This window comes from Trachinotus anak, unplaced genomic scaffold (genome assembly GCF_046630095.1).
Source record: "Trachinotus anak isolate AG129_WGS33_773 ecotype Australia unplaced genomic scaffold, CSIRO_AGI_Tana_v1 ptg000031l, whole genome shotgun sequence".
Taxonomy (NCBI): Eukaryota; Metazoa; Chordata; class Actinopteri; order Carangiformes; family Carangidae; genus Trachinotus; species Trachinotus anak.
Genome location: NW_027273882.1, coordinates 3,929,430 through 3,945,000, shown reverse-complemented (window position 1 = coordinate 3,945,000; position 15,571 = coordinate 3,929,430). Strand labels below are relative to the sequence as shown.

At 38.7% G+C, this 15,571-nt stretch overlaps 2 protein-coding genes across 11 annotated transcripts in view; both read right to left on the bottom strand.

The window, feature by feature from the left end:
* Window positions 1–2,467, bottom strand: part of LOC139612367 (dihydropyrimidinase-related protein 5-like) — a 23,126-nt gene extending 20,659 nt beyond the window's left edge. The window contains exon 1 of the mRNA XM_071467870.1: window positions 2,318–2,467. The gene's annotated coding sequence lies outside the window, so the exon portion shown is untranslated. The remainder of the gene's footprint in view (window positions 1–2,317) is intronic.
* Window positions 2,468–8,452: 5,985 nt separating this feature from the next.
* Window positions 8,453–15,571, bottom strand: part of LOC139612083 (DNA (cytosine-5)-methyltransferase 3A-like) — a 106,162-nt gene continuing 99,043 nt past the window's right edge. For 5 of the 10 annotated variants that reach the window (XM_071467259.1, XM_071467266.1, XM_071467267.1 and 2 more), the window contains 8 exons: window positions 14,997–15,081; window positions 13,993–14,138; window positions 13,703–13,793; window positions 13,334–13,482; window positions 11,623–11,708; window positions 11,373–11,442; window positions 10,698–10,816; window positions 9,352–9,645 (listed from right to left, as the gene is read on the bottom strand). In XM_071467259.1, coding sequence (XP_071323360.1) covers window positions 9,504–9,645; window positions 10,698–10,816; window positions 11,373–11,442; window positions 11,623–11,708; window positions 13,334–13,482; window positions 13,703–13,793; window positions 13,993–14,138; window positions 14,997–15,081 — 888 coding nt within the window. In that variant the 3' untranslated portion in view covers window positions 9,352–9,503. Of the gene's footprint in view, window positions 9,646–10,697; window positions 10,817–11,372; window positions 11,443–11,622; window positions 11,709–13,333; window positions 13,483–13,702; window positions 13,794–13,992; window positions 14,139–14,996; window positions 15,082–15,571 lie in introns of all 10 variants that reach the window. The other 5 variants (XM_071467262.1, XM_071467263.1, XM_071467268.1 and 2 more) reach the window with 3 other exon arrangements.

Here is a 15,571-nt window from a genome sequence, read left to right as displayed (position 1 = left end):
GTGAATCACGCACAGATAAACAGACAATACAACAGCAGCCACATAACTAACTAGGGCATCACTCTAAGGATTAGGGGCATCTCTCTCTCTGTCTCTCTCTATGTGCTCTTATTATGTTGCATTTTTGTGAGGGATGGACAGGTGTATCTCCTTATTTTCCTACACTTTCCCTTTGTCCTCCTTAACTACTCAAGAAACTAGCTAAGAACATTTTTAAAAAGGTACTGAGACCGTTTTATCAGTATTTGTTATATTTTTTTACCTTTGGCCTTTAGTCTGACCTAACCTCTAACTTTTGTCTGGTGCCACCTATGGGCAGAACTATCAGCTTTGATGGGAAGATTTATAGGACATTTATTGAGTATTATTTAACTTCTCAGAGTATGAATCCGTTTGACTTTAAATGACCTGAGGATGTTTCTCTTTTAGCGTCAACATTAGGAGAAACTTTACATGATTAACTTGCTGCTGGTGAGGACTGGTGATGTTCTCCAAAACTGACACACATTTTTCCATTTATACTACACTGAGGGTCTGCATGCGTGGACTTGTTCACATTTACATACGGTATGTGTAGTTGGCACATGTGGTCCATAAAGTCGTAAATATGGGGTTGTAAATTGTGTGTCTTAATTTTGTAATGAGGGGTATAATGATCATGGCAGCCCCCAGGGGCCACTGATGGTGTTCTAAGGGGCCAGTATACCTCAAGCAAAGTGAATGTCAGATGGTCAAACAGTACCACACACCCCACCTTTCCAGCATCGTAACAAAAAGATCTGTAACTTCAATCCTCCAATCACGCCCACTTCACACAGCAGGTGGCCAGGTGTACAGAGGTGAGAAAGTATCCAGGGTTCGAACTACTTCGGTCAGTTTTCATATGTATTTCTGCAAAAACCATGAATGAATTTCTATGATTCATTCCATCTTGCCCGTCTTTGTAATGACAGACTTTAACTCCACCTTAGAGTTAGTCCATTTAGAGCAGCTAAAACCAACACATGGTACAAACTAGTATGTCTCAAACATAACAAGTCTTTTCATCCACCAAGCCATTGTCTATACCTACGAGGTGAATTTATCTCTAGGATTTACAGTGAAGGAGCCACAGTCAAGATATGGCCGTAAGATTCACTCCATGTTCTTTCTATGTGATAGAAAATAAACAGTGGATCACATGACAATAAATACAATCTGCTTCATAAACTGGGTGAACAATAGGCCAGAAAAGTTTGAACCCAGAACCTTTTTGCTGTTGGGCAACAGTACAACCACTCTGCCACCTGTTTGCCGAGTAACTGTATAAAATCTTTGCTGATTACAACCATGTAAATGTGAGAATTTTGCTTTGTGATTGACTTAGTTGCAGTCATTGTATCGTCTTGTAGCCTAAAAAAAATTAATGAATATAACAAAATAGATAAATGTACTGGAATACACCACATACAGGCCAACAGTTGCTTCATCTAATTAGGATCCTTTCTAATGTATTCAATTCACTGGGATCCTTAAACACCTAAGGCCTTAACAAACCCTCATCCACAAACCAGAGCAGGTCTGTGTGCAAAAGCTGCCATACAGACACAGATGGAAAAGGAGGTAAAAGAGAACCATATCACCTGCCGTACAACACACACACACACACACACACACACACACGCAGGCTCGTTTGTATGCATGAGGACACCTGCATACCCTCCTCTTCATCACCACCGTAACTCAATGTATTTGGTGGAACAGAAAATAATCTATAAACGAATAGCAGACTTACATAACGGACAACACACACACACACACACACACACACACACACACACACACACACACACACACAGCTTTAAATTGCACTGATGGCACACCAAACACACACACACACACACACACACACGGTCACATCTCACCCATATTCCGTCGCCACACGATGCTAGCTTGCAACATACGACCAATTTATCATTTTTCAAATTAACACACTGTCAATCTTTTTTTTTTTTTTTCCCCCCCCTGTTATTTGAAAATAAAACGCCCACATTCACCTATTAATTCCCATTTAAATGTAAACGGAGCAACACGTCATTTGAGGGACTGAAAACGCAAAATAAACGACACAAATCGCTGATATTAAGCTAATTTAACGTTAACAACTGGAAAATTAACCGACGGCAGAATCCTTCGGTTATTAACGTTATGCGAGATATAACGCATCATTTTTATTGGTCTAAATGAGAATATATGTGCTTAAATTCATCAATATTTGTCAATTACTTCTACAATATATGCCCAGATATTTTAACATTACAATATTTTGGCGTCTTACCCTTTTTTCCAGGTTTCCAGACCGTCCTCTGCCGGAGCCTCTCGCTCTCCGTTGCCCAGCACCAGCCGAGTGTGCGGGGACAGCTGGCACAGAGAGAGCCGCAAGATGCTTCTTCTCCACCCGCCCGGCAGCAGCCAATCAGAGGGCGTTCGAACCGGGCCAACGGAAATTCTGACCAATAGGAGACAAGATGCGTCTCCGGCCTAAGCAGGCAGGGGCGTGTCTCCTGCCTCCGATGCCCCCTTCACATGCTGTCGGAAATATGGCAACGAGAGCCCAATCAACCGCTAATACAACTGATATTGCAAATTTTGGGAGTTTGTGGGAATAAGAATAACCAGTGAAGTACATTCAAATCCTAATAGTAAACTATTAACCCAGGTCGTAATAAACGATTGCTCTATATATAGAAAAACACTATCTTGCACATGTAAAATAACAAAAAATGACAATAGCACAATTTGCTATGCAATATTTTATGTTATTTTTTAATGTTTTATGCTTTAGTTTAGGCATTTATTTGTAACTTGTTCACATTCATTGGACTGGATTTAATATTTCTGCATATGCAATATCTGGATAGTCAAGGATATTGTAATGTATATAAGTTTTTAATTTAGTCATGTTTCTATTTCTTTACATATATTTTATTTGCTCTACTTTGCTTAAATAATTTCTTATCTTATCTAAATGTTAATGTAACATTTCCTTCATGGTATCAATAAAGTCTTTTCTTATTGTTAAATTGTTGAATTTTGTAAAGCCCTTGATGTAAAATGTCTCCTAAATGAGCATTATAGGCCAACATAAACTCACAATCCAATCCAAGCTCTCAAAAGACAATAAAAAAACTCCCTATTACTAGGATTTAACCTTCAAAACAAGAAAAAAAGGTTATTCTCTCTCATTTCATTTGCAAACATGTAAAGGTATAAAAACATCAGTTAACAACACCTACATTTTCTCTGTTTTGTTCTGCTGCTGCTGCTACTGTTTCAAAATAAGGTATGCATTGATCTCTAAGATGAATGCATCCATAAAAAAAAGAAACCGTCTCAAGTGGCAGCACTGAGTTTGGCATTTCTTCTGGTCTGCAACAAGTGTTTACAAGGAGCACTTGAATGCAGCAACATGGAGCTGAAGGGCCACAATATGAAGACAGGACTCTCCCCCTTGGCAGAATGGCTCACTGCAGCTGTGGTGTGTGTGTGTGTGTGTGTAAGTATATACAATATATATATATATATATATGTATGTGTGTGTGTGTGTATATATGTATATATATATACATATACATATATATATATATATATATATACACATACATATATGTAACAATTGTTTTGTCCAGAGTCCAGTTTATGGGGTTTTGGAGCCTTGCAACTCCTGACCTTACTGGTAGTAGTGTAAATAAACAAAACTCCATATAGAGGCAAAAAAGAAATACAGATTCTGATAGTTTTGTGAATAAAAGGGAAACACACAATTAGCAGTTGTGCTAAGATACCTATAAACACTGTCTGGGCTGCCTAAAATGGCCCTGTTCTTATTGATGTGAAGGTAAATTAGAAAATATCTACACAATTTGTTAAAAATGGTATTTGTAGTAAACATTTTTTGCATGTTTTAATCAATTTTGATGGAAACACTGGGCATGCATCCAAATGTTAGAGGCCCCCTGTTCCAGACATACACTGACAGCAAAGGTGTAACAATTTTAAATCAAAATATTAGTATATGATTTCAATTATTAAAATAGGAAGAGCTGGCTGCAGTAGGTCAACTCCCGCCGTCCACAGCAAACTCACAAGTCGACAAACTGTCACTGTCAAGAGTTTGATCTGTTCTTCTCAAACACAGACAACAGACGAGGAAAATGCTGAGTGTTATTGTGTTGATTTGATGCCAGCACACTCTGCTGAGCCACAATGGAAAATTAAGAGGGAACTGACATTAAAGACAGTTAAATAACATGTTAGAAAGAAAGAAAAAAAAAAATAGAAACTGAAATTTAATTTTGACTTGGATTTGAGTGGTTATACCCTGTATTGACATATAGTTAGATAACACTGAGCCTTTAGGCTGAATCACAAGAAACAGTCCTTTTTTATTCACGGTTCATTTCTTACATTGTTCAAGTACAAAGTTAAAATGCCTTTTAATTAGTTCATATTCATACAAGAGTAAAATAATAATAGTGCCTTTTCATTACTACGACAAACTTAAATACAGTCATTGTAAAGACAAACTTGATTTATATTCCTAACAATATATTTTTATTTTCAGATAAAATTTTAGCACCTTTTGAAACACCACCAGGTCCTCCTTTTCCTAAAAGCTCATCTTTCTTTTAGTCCATGAGATGAGTGTCTGCATGCGCCACAGCATTGTATTTGTAGGTGTTGTGCATGTATCTCTGCGTCTGAGCGCTGTTCGCTCTGTGTCAATAACAGTGTTTTGTGTGTATTTGTTTGTAAGTGTATCAGTGTTTAAAACAGCGCATCACTCAGCCTAAAAGCTGTCGCTAGGCAAACAGAAACATCATCACCGTGTCACCCGTCATTTGAAATTATCGACTCCATCCCTCGTGCTTTTTTTCCCGACTGCACTCTCAGACAGATGCATGTTGAAATAACACCACTCATGCTGTTAGTGAAACAAAAATGAGCTGGAAAGAAGCCAGTGGTTCACAGCTTTTTTGGTTTGTGTTCCCTATTTCAGGAAACTCAGCTTCTTACAATCTTTGATATTTATGTTTTCCAAATTCATACTTTTATATACAAGATCAAACTATAAGAGGGAAGTCTGCAAGATTATTGTTTTATTGATCTTATTCTCAAATTTATTCACTTGGCAAACCTCAATTAGTTTCATCTCTCTGCATATTGATTTTCATTGTTGTTTGTGCATCATTTTTAACAAAACAGAGCCAAACACATAGAACTGAAGATTTCTAGAAGTCTGGGAGGTGAATTCAATTAATTTTCAGATTTTCTTAGACTGCTATAATGTCAGATTGAACATCTTTTTTTTCATGTTGATGATCTTGCTGTTGGATCAAAAGTTTGGGAACTAATGGAAATGTTTGGATTTCGCTTCAACTTGGGGAAACTCTTATCCATTTTCCCTGGAAGGAAAAAGCTCCTATAGATCCTGTTAGGCGTGATTTCTGGCAATGTATTGATGAAGTTGTCGTCTGTTTCGCAACACTCCACTCAGTGTTATTTCAACTGCTCTGCTGTTTGAGAGCATCCTGTAGCTCATCACTTAAACAATTTCTTCTGGCATCCTCGGATACAAAAGAACAAGTCACTATACTAACTGTAATATATGCTTTCTCTAGCCTCTCTCTCTCCCCTATAGGCTGAGACTGAACTGAACTGAGCACCAACCTGGAACAGTACACACACACAATAACAGATTATTATTATTGTAATATTATTACCATTATTTTTATTATCATTACTCCCTAATCTAACATGGAATTGGAGATTACACTGACTCACTGACATGCAGCACCTGGGGGTGGGGGTGCGGTTAGGTGGGGTGGCGGGTGGGGGTTTGGGAGCACCAAGCGACGCAGGGTGGTGATGTCACACCCAGCGGCACCGTGGGAAGCCTGATGGCAACAGGCGGCCGGCTAAAACACAGTGTGTATGCTTGTATGAGTATGTGTGTTAGTGAAGTCTTTTGTAGCGAATGGAGTTAGAGAAGCGTGAAAGTCGGCACCGGGTTTGTGTGTGTGTGTGTGTGTGTGTGTGTTTGAATAACCTGCAAGAGCACTGTAAAAAAGAGCAGAGTTTAAAAAGCACCTGAAGGTTGGTTGTATAAACGGAGAGTAAACATGATGGAAAAACTCTTTGAACCTGCTGGTTTATTGTTGGTTTGTGTTGCTGTTTGTGTGCGTGCATGTGTGGGTGTGGGTGCATGTACGTGTGTCGGTGTGGTATGTATGTGTCCAGTTGTTAGCTGGTATCTGAGGAAGGTCAGGGGATTGGAAGGCTTCCTGGAAAAAGATGGTCATCTGAGGACCAAAAGCACCTGACTGCCAGAGACGGTTTTCTCAATGACAGCTCTGCCTAAATGAAACACACATCAGTACACAATCCACCACACTTGATGACAATCCATTTTCTTTACCCGCTCGTTTCTATTCAAGGTCACAGAGGGTCTGAGTTCAGCCCAGCGTGGCGGTCATGTTCGGACGCATCTGTCATTTACACAGGGCTATCTAGTTCAGTCATAGGAAGTAGAAAACCAGCATAACATCTACAGAGCAAATTTCTGCCTCTGGATTCAGTGGATGTCGCTGCGATATAATGAATGAGGGATCCCTATGATGCAAAGTAGTAGCACAACAGCAAGGGCTGGTGGACTGTGACTAGCTTGCTGGTCACTTTTTTAACCTCATCACCAGACACAAAACAGCAACACTGGGGCTGAGGCACAAGAGAATGTTGTATAATAACTGGAAAGGTTCAGGTTTTACCCCTCACCGACTTCCTTTCCACGCTGGAAATTTGATTTAATACCATGCTCGGATAGAAAGCTGCTCTAGAGGAAGAAATAATCTCACAGGATGAGTCAAACCTCGTTGGATAGAACCAAAGATTGAAATGATGTAGAGAGATGTATATCCTTAGTATCAGATTTCATTTAAGTTTGTTGAAAGATTATATAAGATGTTATTAGATGTTCACATTGTTAATACCTACATTAGATGTATGAGAAATTATGTAAAAGTTAAGCTTCAGCTTTTGTTGGAGGCCACATGTTTTCTTTTGATGGGACCCATGAGGCTTCTGCTGGTGTAAGATTTCAGGATTTTTTTTTTACAAAGTCAAAAACCAATGAAAAAAAAAAAAAAAAAAAAAATCACTCTAGTGATGTTAAGATATATAAAGTATGTATTTAACTCTGTCATTAACAATAAATAAATCTTTAAGTTACAATCTCACAAACTCAAATTGGTATTCATGATTTTGGAGGGTTAGCTTGGGTAGATCAGCGTCACAGAAAATTAAAGCTACGCTCATGATGGGTAAGAGCAAACAGCCACGCCAAAGTTAAACAAGTTACAAAGAAAGACTACATTATATTGTCAATTCACAGTAAAAAATAACTGTTTTTCAGGGTGAGAACACTCCAGGCTTAAGATAGTGTCCTTTGTCAGTCACCTGCCCACCTCACCTACCACCACCTGATGAACTCTGCAGGGGTGTTTCCTGGGATTTAGTTTACCACAGGAGGGTCTGATTTTTATGCAGACATCAAACGTAACGTCTGACCTCAGCTGTGAGACCAAGGCAGCTTGTCAGACGACTGACATACAGTATCATTCCAACTTTGCACCATTAAGATGAACATCACAGTTGTTTGAGCAAAGTAATCAAGGCAACACAACAGCGCTTTTACAAATGTTGCTGAGTTAACTACCAGCACACGTTAAACATGAGGAAATATACCCACCGTTATAATGTTACTAGTGTACAGTATTTCACAGCATATTCACCAAAGCATTAGCTAACATTAATATACAATCTATCTAAAATCAATCTAAAATATTGCAGAAACTGTCAAGAGATAATCGAAACAGTACAAATCTGTAAGAAAGCACACAAGTTATTGTATGGAAACCTGATAGTGGATGCAGCCTCTGACAACTAAGACACATGCAGCCATACAGTGACCTCTAACACTAACTCTAAGGATAGTTTAACCCCAACATGAGTGTGTGGCCTCGTCATGCACTCTTTGTATAGTGCTGTTATTTTTTTTACCATTGTCAGATCCAAGTCTTTCCACTACGATCTCTGCTGTGTTATCACAGAGAAAGTATTTTCATAAAGACACGTGGACACTCATATGGCTTGACTCTTATCTTCTAGATTGTGTATCAATTCAGTCCCGTTTTAAACTATTGTTCATTTTTTGTTGCGATATTTTTTTCTATAATACTTTTGTGTGTTAAAACAGTTCTACTAGCAACAGCAACAACAGAAGCTCATGAAGATCCTGCAAAAAAAATTAAAAAACAATAGGTACGTTGCAGGTGTTGCATTATTTTAGCTAGAAACAGTCTTCCTTAGGTAAAGGTGGTGTTACTTTGCACAAACTTTTTTTGGCTCAGCCCAGTGAGGTTTAGTGAGATTTTTATTTCCAGAGCAGCATTTCCTCCAAGAAACAGAACAAATTACAATCTGATTCAGTTGTAGTCATGGTAAAAAAAAGACTTCGTAACAATTCTATCTGCCTTGGCTTTTCTTCTGCACGCTCCCCCAAAATACTTAAAAAACTCACGGTCACCTCTCTTGGCTGGTGTTGCCTCCACCTGCTTGTAATCGTTTGGTTTGACTCAGTTAGGGACACAAAAGTGCAGCGACTGAAACAACCAGAGACCGTTCAGTCTCCAAAAGCACCAAAAACTGTAAAAGTGTTGTATTAAAGTGGCACCATTTGGACTCTGTCTCTGCCTGACCAGCACCATGAGCATTAACTGGTGTGTGTGTATGTGTGCGTGTATCTGTATGTATGTGAAATAATGTTTTTGTGTGTCTGTGTTTGTGTGTGTGTTAATTGCACTGTAATACACCAGGAGCACTGTCACTATGCATGGATACAGTTAAGTGTTACGGTTCAGAGGGAGTCATTGGTGTGTTGATGTACTCAGAGAGATATTAAAAACAAAAAGTCAGGGCTTCTTTGTCAGTTTTCCACCCCCTGGAGGTGTAAACTCCAGTCACCACGACACAGTAAAGCCAGAAGACATCAGTTTCAAGGTCGGACAGGAAGTTTGTGTGTGTAGAGTTACAGTACAGGAACTCTGCACCAGTGTGTGTGTATGTGTGTGTGTGTGTGTATATATGTGTGTGTGTGTGTGTGTGTGTGTGTGTGTGTGTGTGTGTGTGGTAATCTGCTTGGTAGCACCAGGGGACTAAGGTCAGCCAGTGGTCTACATGGGAATCTAGGGAAGCAGTCCTTTACAGAATGTGTTTGTTTGTATATGTGTGTGTGTCCAGTCATCTGAGTCATCCTGCGTCAGCCAACCTTCACGTACTAACTTTATACTGTGTGTAGTTACCTGTGTCTGTCATTACATACCGTTTATGTATGTTTGCACGTGTGTGTGTGTGTGTGTGTGTGTGTGTGTGTATGTGTGTGACAGAGAGAGAGAGAGTTGGTGTGACTAGTTGCAGGCGAAGTACTCCTTGAGTGGGGCGAAGAGGTGCCTGATGACGGGGACGCTCCAGGAACGTCCCAGAAGCCTTTGCCTGGCCAGACGACTCATGTTGGACACGTCAGTGTAGTGGACAGGGAAACCAAACACCCTGGAGACACACACAGGAGATTTCATCATTTTACTTTGGAAAGAGCTGAGCAAGGCTGAAATAATGTGTCTGTTTATCAACAGCCGGTCGACACTTTGTTCTCAAATATGAGGATTTTTCAAAAATCACTTTTCAAAATCAAGTTACAAATTACAAAAAACATTTAAACATTCTAAAATAAAATTTTTTTAGAGATTTAAAACAAGTTTTCTACTAAAAATCATAATAATCAAGATTTTATTATTCATTAGCTACATAGACAAAACAATGAATTTATTAGTTGAGAAACTAATAGTCAGCGTGATCGATACTGTAAGTAATCATTAGTAGCTGTCCTGACGTGATGCAGTGACACGACTAATCTGACATAATTATTTTCATTTTTTTTCTTTTAAAAATCTAATTTAAAAGATTTAAATATCTGGTGGATTTAAAAAGTAAAAGTTACAGTGTGAAACATGTATTCAGACTGCTGCATATTCATGTGTTTTTCCAGGTTTGTTGGGACTGAAAATGTTGTCTACACAACCTTTACAAAATCAAAAATGCTAAATTTTGTGGTTATAACCGAATGGTTGATGACATCTAACAGCCTGGACTTCCTTCATGCTCACACTCATCAAAATCTTCTGTTAATTTGCAAATATACTATGGCCAAAGCATTTAACTCTTTTATTTATTAAGTTTAACAGGGGCTCTGCAGATAAACACTCAACACACAGACATAATGTATATACAGTGCATTCAGAAGGTTTTCAGATCCCTTCATCTTTTTCACATTTGGTAATGTTGTAATATTTCTCAGTTCTCCATAATGACAAAGCGAAAACAGATTTTAGAAATCTTTCCAAATTAGAAATTTAAAAACATCACACTGACATAAATATTCAGACAGTTGAGCTCAGGTGTCCCCATTTCTCTTGAATGCACTGTAGGTGGTTAGTAATCTTAAACTGAAACTAATTTGCACGCCCCATCCCTGGTTAGCTTTGTGAATCATTCATTAGTAACAAACACACAACACACAAACACACACACAAACACTACTGTACCTTTCCATCTCAGTACACCAGAGGATGTCCTCCTTGTTGTCCATGTAGACGGGGAAATGCTCGTCTTTCCCCTGCTTCACAGAGTTGGAGCGTGTCGTTATCGTACGCAACTTCTCAAACTGGAATTAACATCCAGAACCAACCACACACAAACACAGACAGACAGACAAACACACAGACACACACATCCTTTTTTTAATCCTACAGCTATCCCCCTGTTGTACACCAGCTTTCTGTGATACATGAGGATTTGAAAAAAATGTAATAATGCAAAAAGTGATTGTCGTCCAATAATTATTTACTTAAAAACCTGACCACAAAAACTGGAAGAGAAAAAGTGCAACAGTACGCATCTATCATCAAAGTAGAAAAACACATTCACGTATTTTGGAGACATTAACTTTTAGATGCTGTATACTTATCTGACAGCACTGACATGTAGATTGCTGGTAAATTTCCAAACTTTTTCAAAAAATGTGTCAGTTTTTATTTTAACATTCAAGTATTTTCCCATGTTCGACTTTACTTTCCTGCTTGTGTTTGGGCTTTGTAACTTCTCTTAGAACGCAGTGTCTTTGCCTACCACTAGTTAAAAAGATAGATGGCACAATGATAATAATCACACACACACACACACACAAACACACACGCTCACAGACACACACAAGTGGATACCTTGGCGGTGCGCCCGTGCTCGAGGCACTCTTGTAGGTCCAGCTTGTCGTTGGTCATCGGTGTCAGAGGTCTGCAGCAACCGAAAGGTGGAGAAAGAAATGAAACCATGTAGAAACTTAATGAAGACTTGTGTTTGTAAATGAACCATCAGAAAGTGAACTGATCCAACAACAGTGTGTGTGTGTGTGTGTGTGTGTGTGTGTGTGTGTGTGTGTGTGTGTGTGTGTGTGTGTGCGTGTGGATGAATCACCTGGACATGCCTGGCAGGTTTCCCCAGAAATAGCGAGCGCGGTGGGCAGCAGAGACTTCCTTGGCATCGATCATCACTGGATTACACTGAAGACACACAGCAGGGTTACTTTACTGCTTCACTTTCACATCTTCTGTCTGAGAATGAGACTGCTCCAAATGTCACACTCTAACTCTGTGTGTGTATTATTATTATTATCAAAAGACCCCATGAGTTTTCCATTTATAAAAGAGCTAAAAATATTTTTATTTTGAGTTTAGGATAGTTTTATAGCATCTGTTGGGCTAAATCTCAATAATTAACTTTAAAGTACGTTTTTAAATTCTAATGTTTCATTTTATACTTTACATTTTGTTACTATATTGCTGTGATTTCCCAGATGCCTAAAATGATCGATAAATTCAATTTTAGAAACACATTTTCTCAAGTGTTTTCATTTTATACTACTTTATATTTCTACTCCACAGTATTTCAAAAGGGAAATATCTTACTTACTCTGCTGCTACATTAACCTGACAACTTTAGTTATAGAATATACAGAATATGAAGCAGTTAACAGTAAAGTCATGCTTACATATTCATACATCAATAATAATGATCGTAGTATAATAATATAACACTGATAGAAGCCTGCATAAAGAATACTTTTTTTGCAAATACCTCCATACTATTACTTAGGTTTGGCTTGTAATTGGTCATTTTTTCAGTGTGGTATTTCTTCTTTTAGTGAAGTAAAAGATTTGACTATTTCTTCTGTTATTATTAATTAATAATTACAAAGTGTGTTGTTTATATTTGGGACATGAAAGATTCTGCAACCACAAGAACACATTAGATCATCTTATAAATTTACATTTCCCCTCTCTACTGCTTCTATCACCCCTCTTCGGTGTGTGTTGTTCTTTAGAGCAGGGGTCTCCAGTTACCAGTAGCTCACTCAAAGGTTCACAGAATGTAGTCTGTACAAACCCGGGATGCATGTTTCAAATTTTGAGCAACACAGTTTCACTCAGTAAATGCAGCTAAATCAAATACACAGACAGACCCGCCCCTCTTCAACACCAAATCATTATTTGTCAGTTGTCAATCAAATGAGTCAGATCTGCTGTAGGCGACGTGCAGCGGTAGAAACAGAACAGACATAAACTAAACGTTTCCTGGAAACAGGAAATATGTTGCCACGGATACAGTGATTTAAGCTGTGGAGCCCAGTTTTTTGTTTACATTATTGAAAATTAACAGTAACAAATTAATCATTTTAAATATACCATTGGATGTCCTGACAACTATCACTGGATTACTGACTGAGGAGCTTTTTTCTCTGATTTCTAATCAGAATTATCAACGTTTATTTGCAGTGGTGTTATTATGTCTGTGTGTTCAGGTTGGACTGAATCATGATGATGATTTTTGACACATAAATTGACACTGATGAGACTTTCAGATGATTTTGGTACAAAATGTGAGTTTTGGATATTGATATTTGATGACTTATTAAATGATTGTATTCATCTGATTTGGTTTGGAGATCAGTTTGAGTGTTGTGATGGGATATGTGAATAAATATAACCAGCACTATAAGACATGAGGAGATCTCAGCCCCTTTTATTTTGTAGTTCTCAGAGTTCAAATGGTTGGAGACCCCCGCTTTAGAGTCTGCATTTATATGCCTGTGTTTTAAATTTGTATATAGTGGGTGTGTTCACCATACCTCTAAAAAGCGAGAGATATCCCGTTTGTCGCTAACTCCCATAGCCACCACGTTCTCAAACAGCCAGAAAAACGGCCGCTCGTCGCCTGGTTTTGGTCGAGCTTCATGCAACAGACGGTAAAACTCGAAAAACAACCGGCCAGTTCCCTCTGCAGGAGGACGGAGAGAGTTTAACCTCCATACTTCATTTCTCATGAAGAATGAAAAACTCTATTAGATAGTCAGTAATGCTTCTGAGGATTTGCTGTTTTATGGATAACAAGGATATTTCTGAAATTTGATCCATTACCTGGAAGTTTTTTTATCTTTTAAAACTAATTCACAACAAAAAAGTTTCATATTCTGGTTTGACTCAAGATCACTTCTGACCGTAAAGGCCTTTCCGAGCAGGGTTGACTATGGAGAGGTCGTTGCAGGGGCTTCCTCCTATCACCAGGTCAAAAGGTCCCCAATCTTCAATCTGACAGGAAAAAAACAACATGAGTTAACTTTGGCGGAGATAAACAATTAAAAACAACTAGCATATTAAAAACAAATAATAATGTCTCTATTATTCCACATTTACACAAGCAGACAGCTGTAAATTCAGGTGTGAATGTCCACACACCTTACAGGTGAGTATTCATTTATCTCAGAGTACAGATGAGAATTTCACGTACATGTTTGCGGGTCACGTTGCGAACATCTCCCACGTACATGATGCGTCCTTGGTGTCGCACCATACCGACAGTGATGGAGTCTTCGCACACCTCAGACGCCACGTACTTGTCGACCTGGATGCCCAAATCCTTCAGCACCAGCAGACCTGAGGCCACACACACACACGTACGCACACACGCACGCACACAAACACACACACACAAACACACACACATTTATTCATCATCTGCAAAATCATTCATCCAACATCTCCTTTAGTCAAACACAGAATGTGAGTGAATGAGTGAATATAAATTTTCCTCTCATCAAGTTTAACACATCTGTTGCAGTTTCACACACAATAAACTGATAAAATGATCAACAGAAAATTAATCAGCAACAATTTTGGTAATTGGTCATTAAAGTCATTAACCAAATAAAATGCTGTGCCTTTTTCATTATTGCTGTTAATTGAGTAGTTTTGGCCTCTCAAGTGTTGGTTGTACAACACAATTTGAAGACGCCACGTTGAGCTTGTGCTGCACATTTTTCAGTATTTTCTGACATTTTATAGAATAATCAATAAGCAACAAATTGAAAATACTAGACCTAGAGTCTGCGGCCAGGCGAACGGCTCTGTGGGGTTCCTGAAGTGAAATGCTAACATCAGTGTACTAACAGAATGGCAATATTAACATGCTGATGATTGGCAGGCTTAATGGTTAACAAGTCATGAACCAAAGTTATTACAGTTCATCCAGAGGGGAACATTAATGTGTGTAATGAATGTGATGACGTCCATCCAATAGATGTTCAGACAGTGGTTTCACCCAAAACCATAAATCTGAGCCTCATGTTGGCGCCGGAGGAGAAGTCAGGGCAACAGCAAAGTCATTAGGATTCATCCTCATTGGACCAGGAGAAAATTTCACACCTGTCCACCCAGCAGCTGTTGATATTTCAGTCTGGGTCAAAGTAGTGGAGCGACTGACCGACATTAGATTGCAGACCTACACATATATACCTGTGGCAATGCCGTCAAACAGAGAGAGGACTCTGATTGGTTGTCTCTTCTCTGCCGCAACTGGAGGATACAACTTGGCTGGCTCCTGAAACAGAGAGTTAAGAGGAAGAGAAGACACTGATGAGAATAAGATCAGATGGATAATAACCTCTGCAGTATGTAGAGAGAGCAGCGCATTAGATATCAGCTTTACTTATGATGATGAACCGGTCTTTCCTGCAAACATCTTGCTTAAGAAGATCAATAACTGAATGTGAATCTGGTCTGTTTTGACGTGTATTACCCCTCATAAATAATTTATATCTAACAATCGCTGGAAGGTAAACACTGATCCCCAGATATGAATGTTTCCTGTTTAACTGTGTTGTACTTCGCCTCATATTTATAGCAAGGTTATGATAGCAGATCAGAAGAAGGATGACAAATAAAATTTACTACACCTAACTGATTTATAGCGTGTTGACTAATGCATGAGGTTGTAGTATAGTACACTGCCCTACACAGGCAGAGAGCAGTAACTACAGAAAAAGTGCAGGTCTCACAGCAGAGCTGGAGGTTTGAAGACTAAAGTGTGT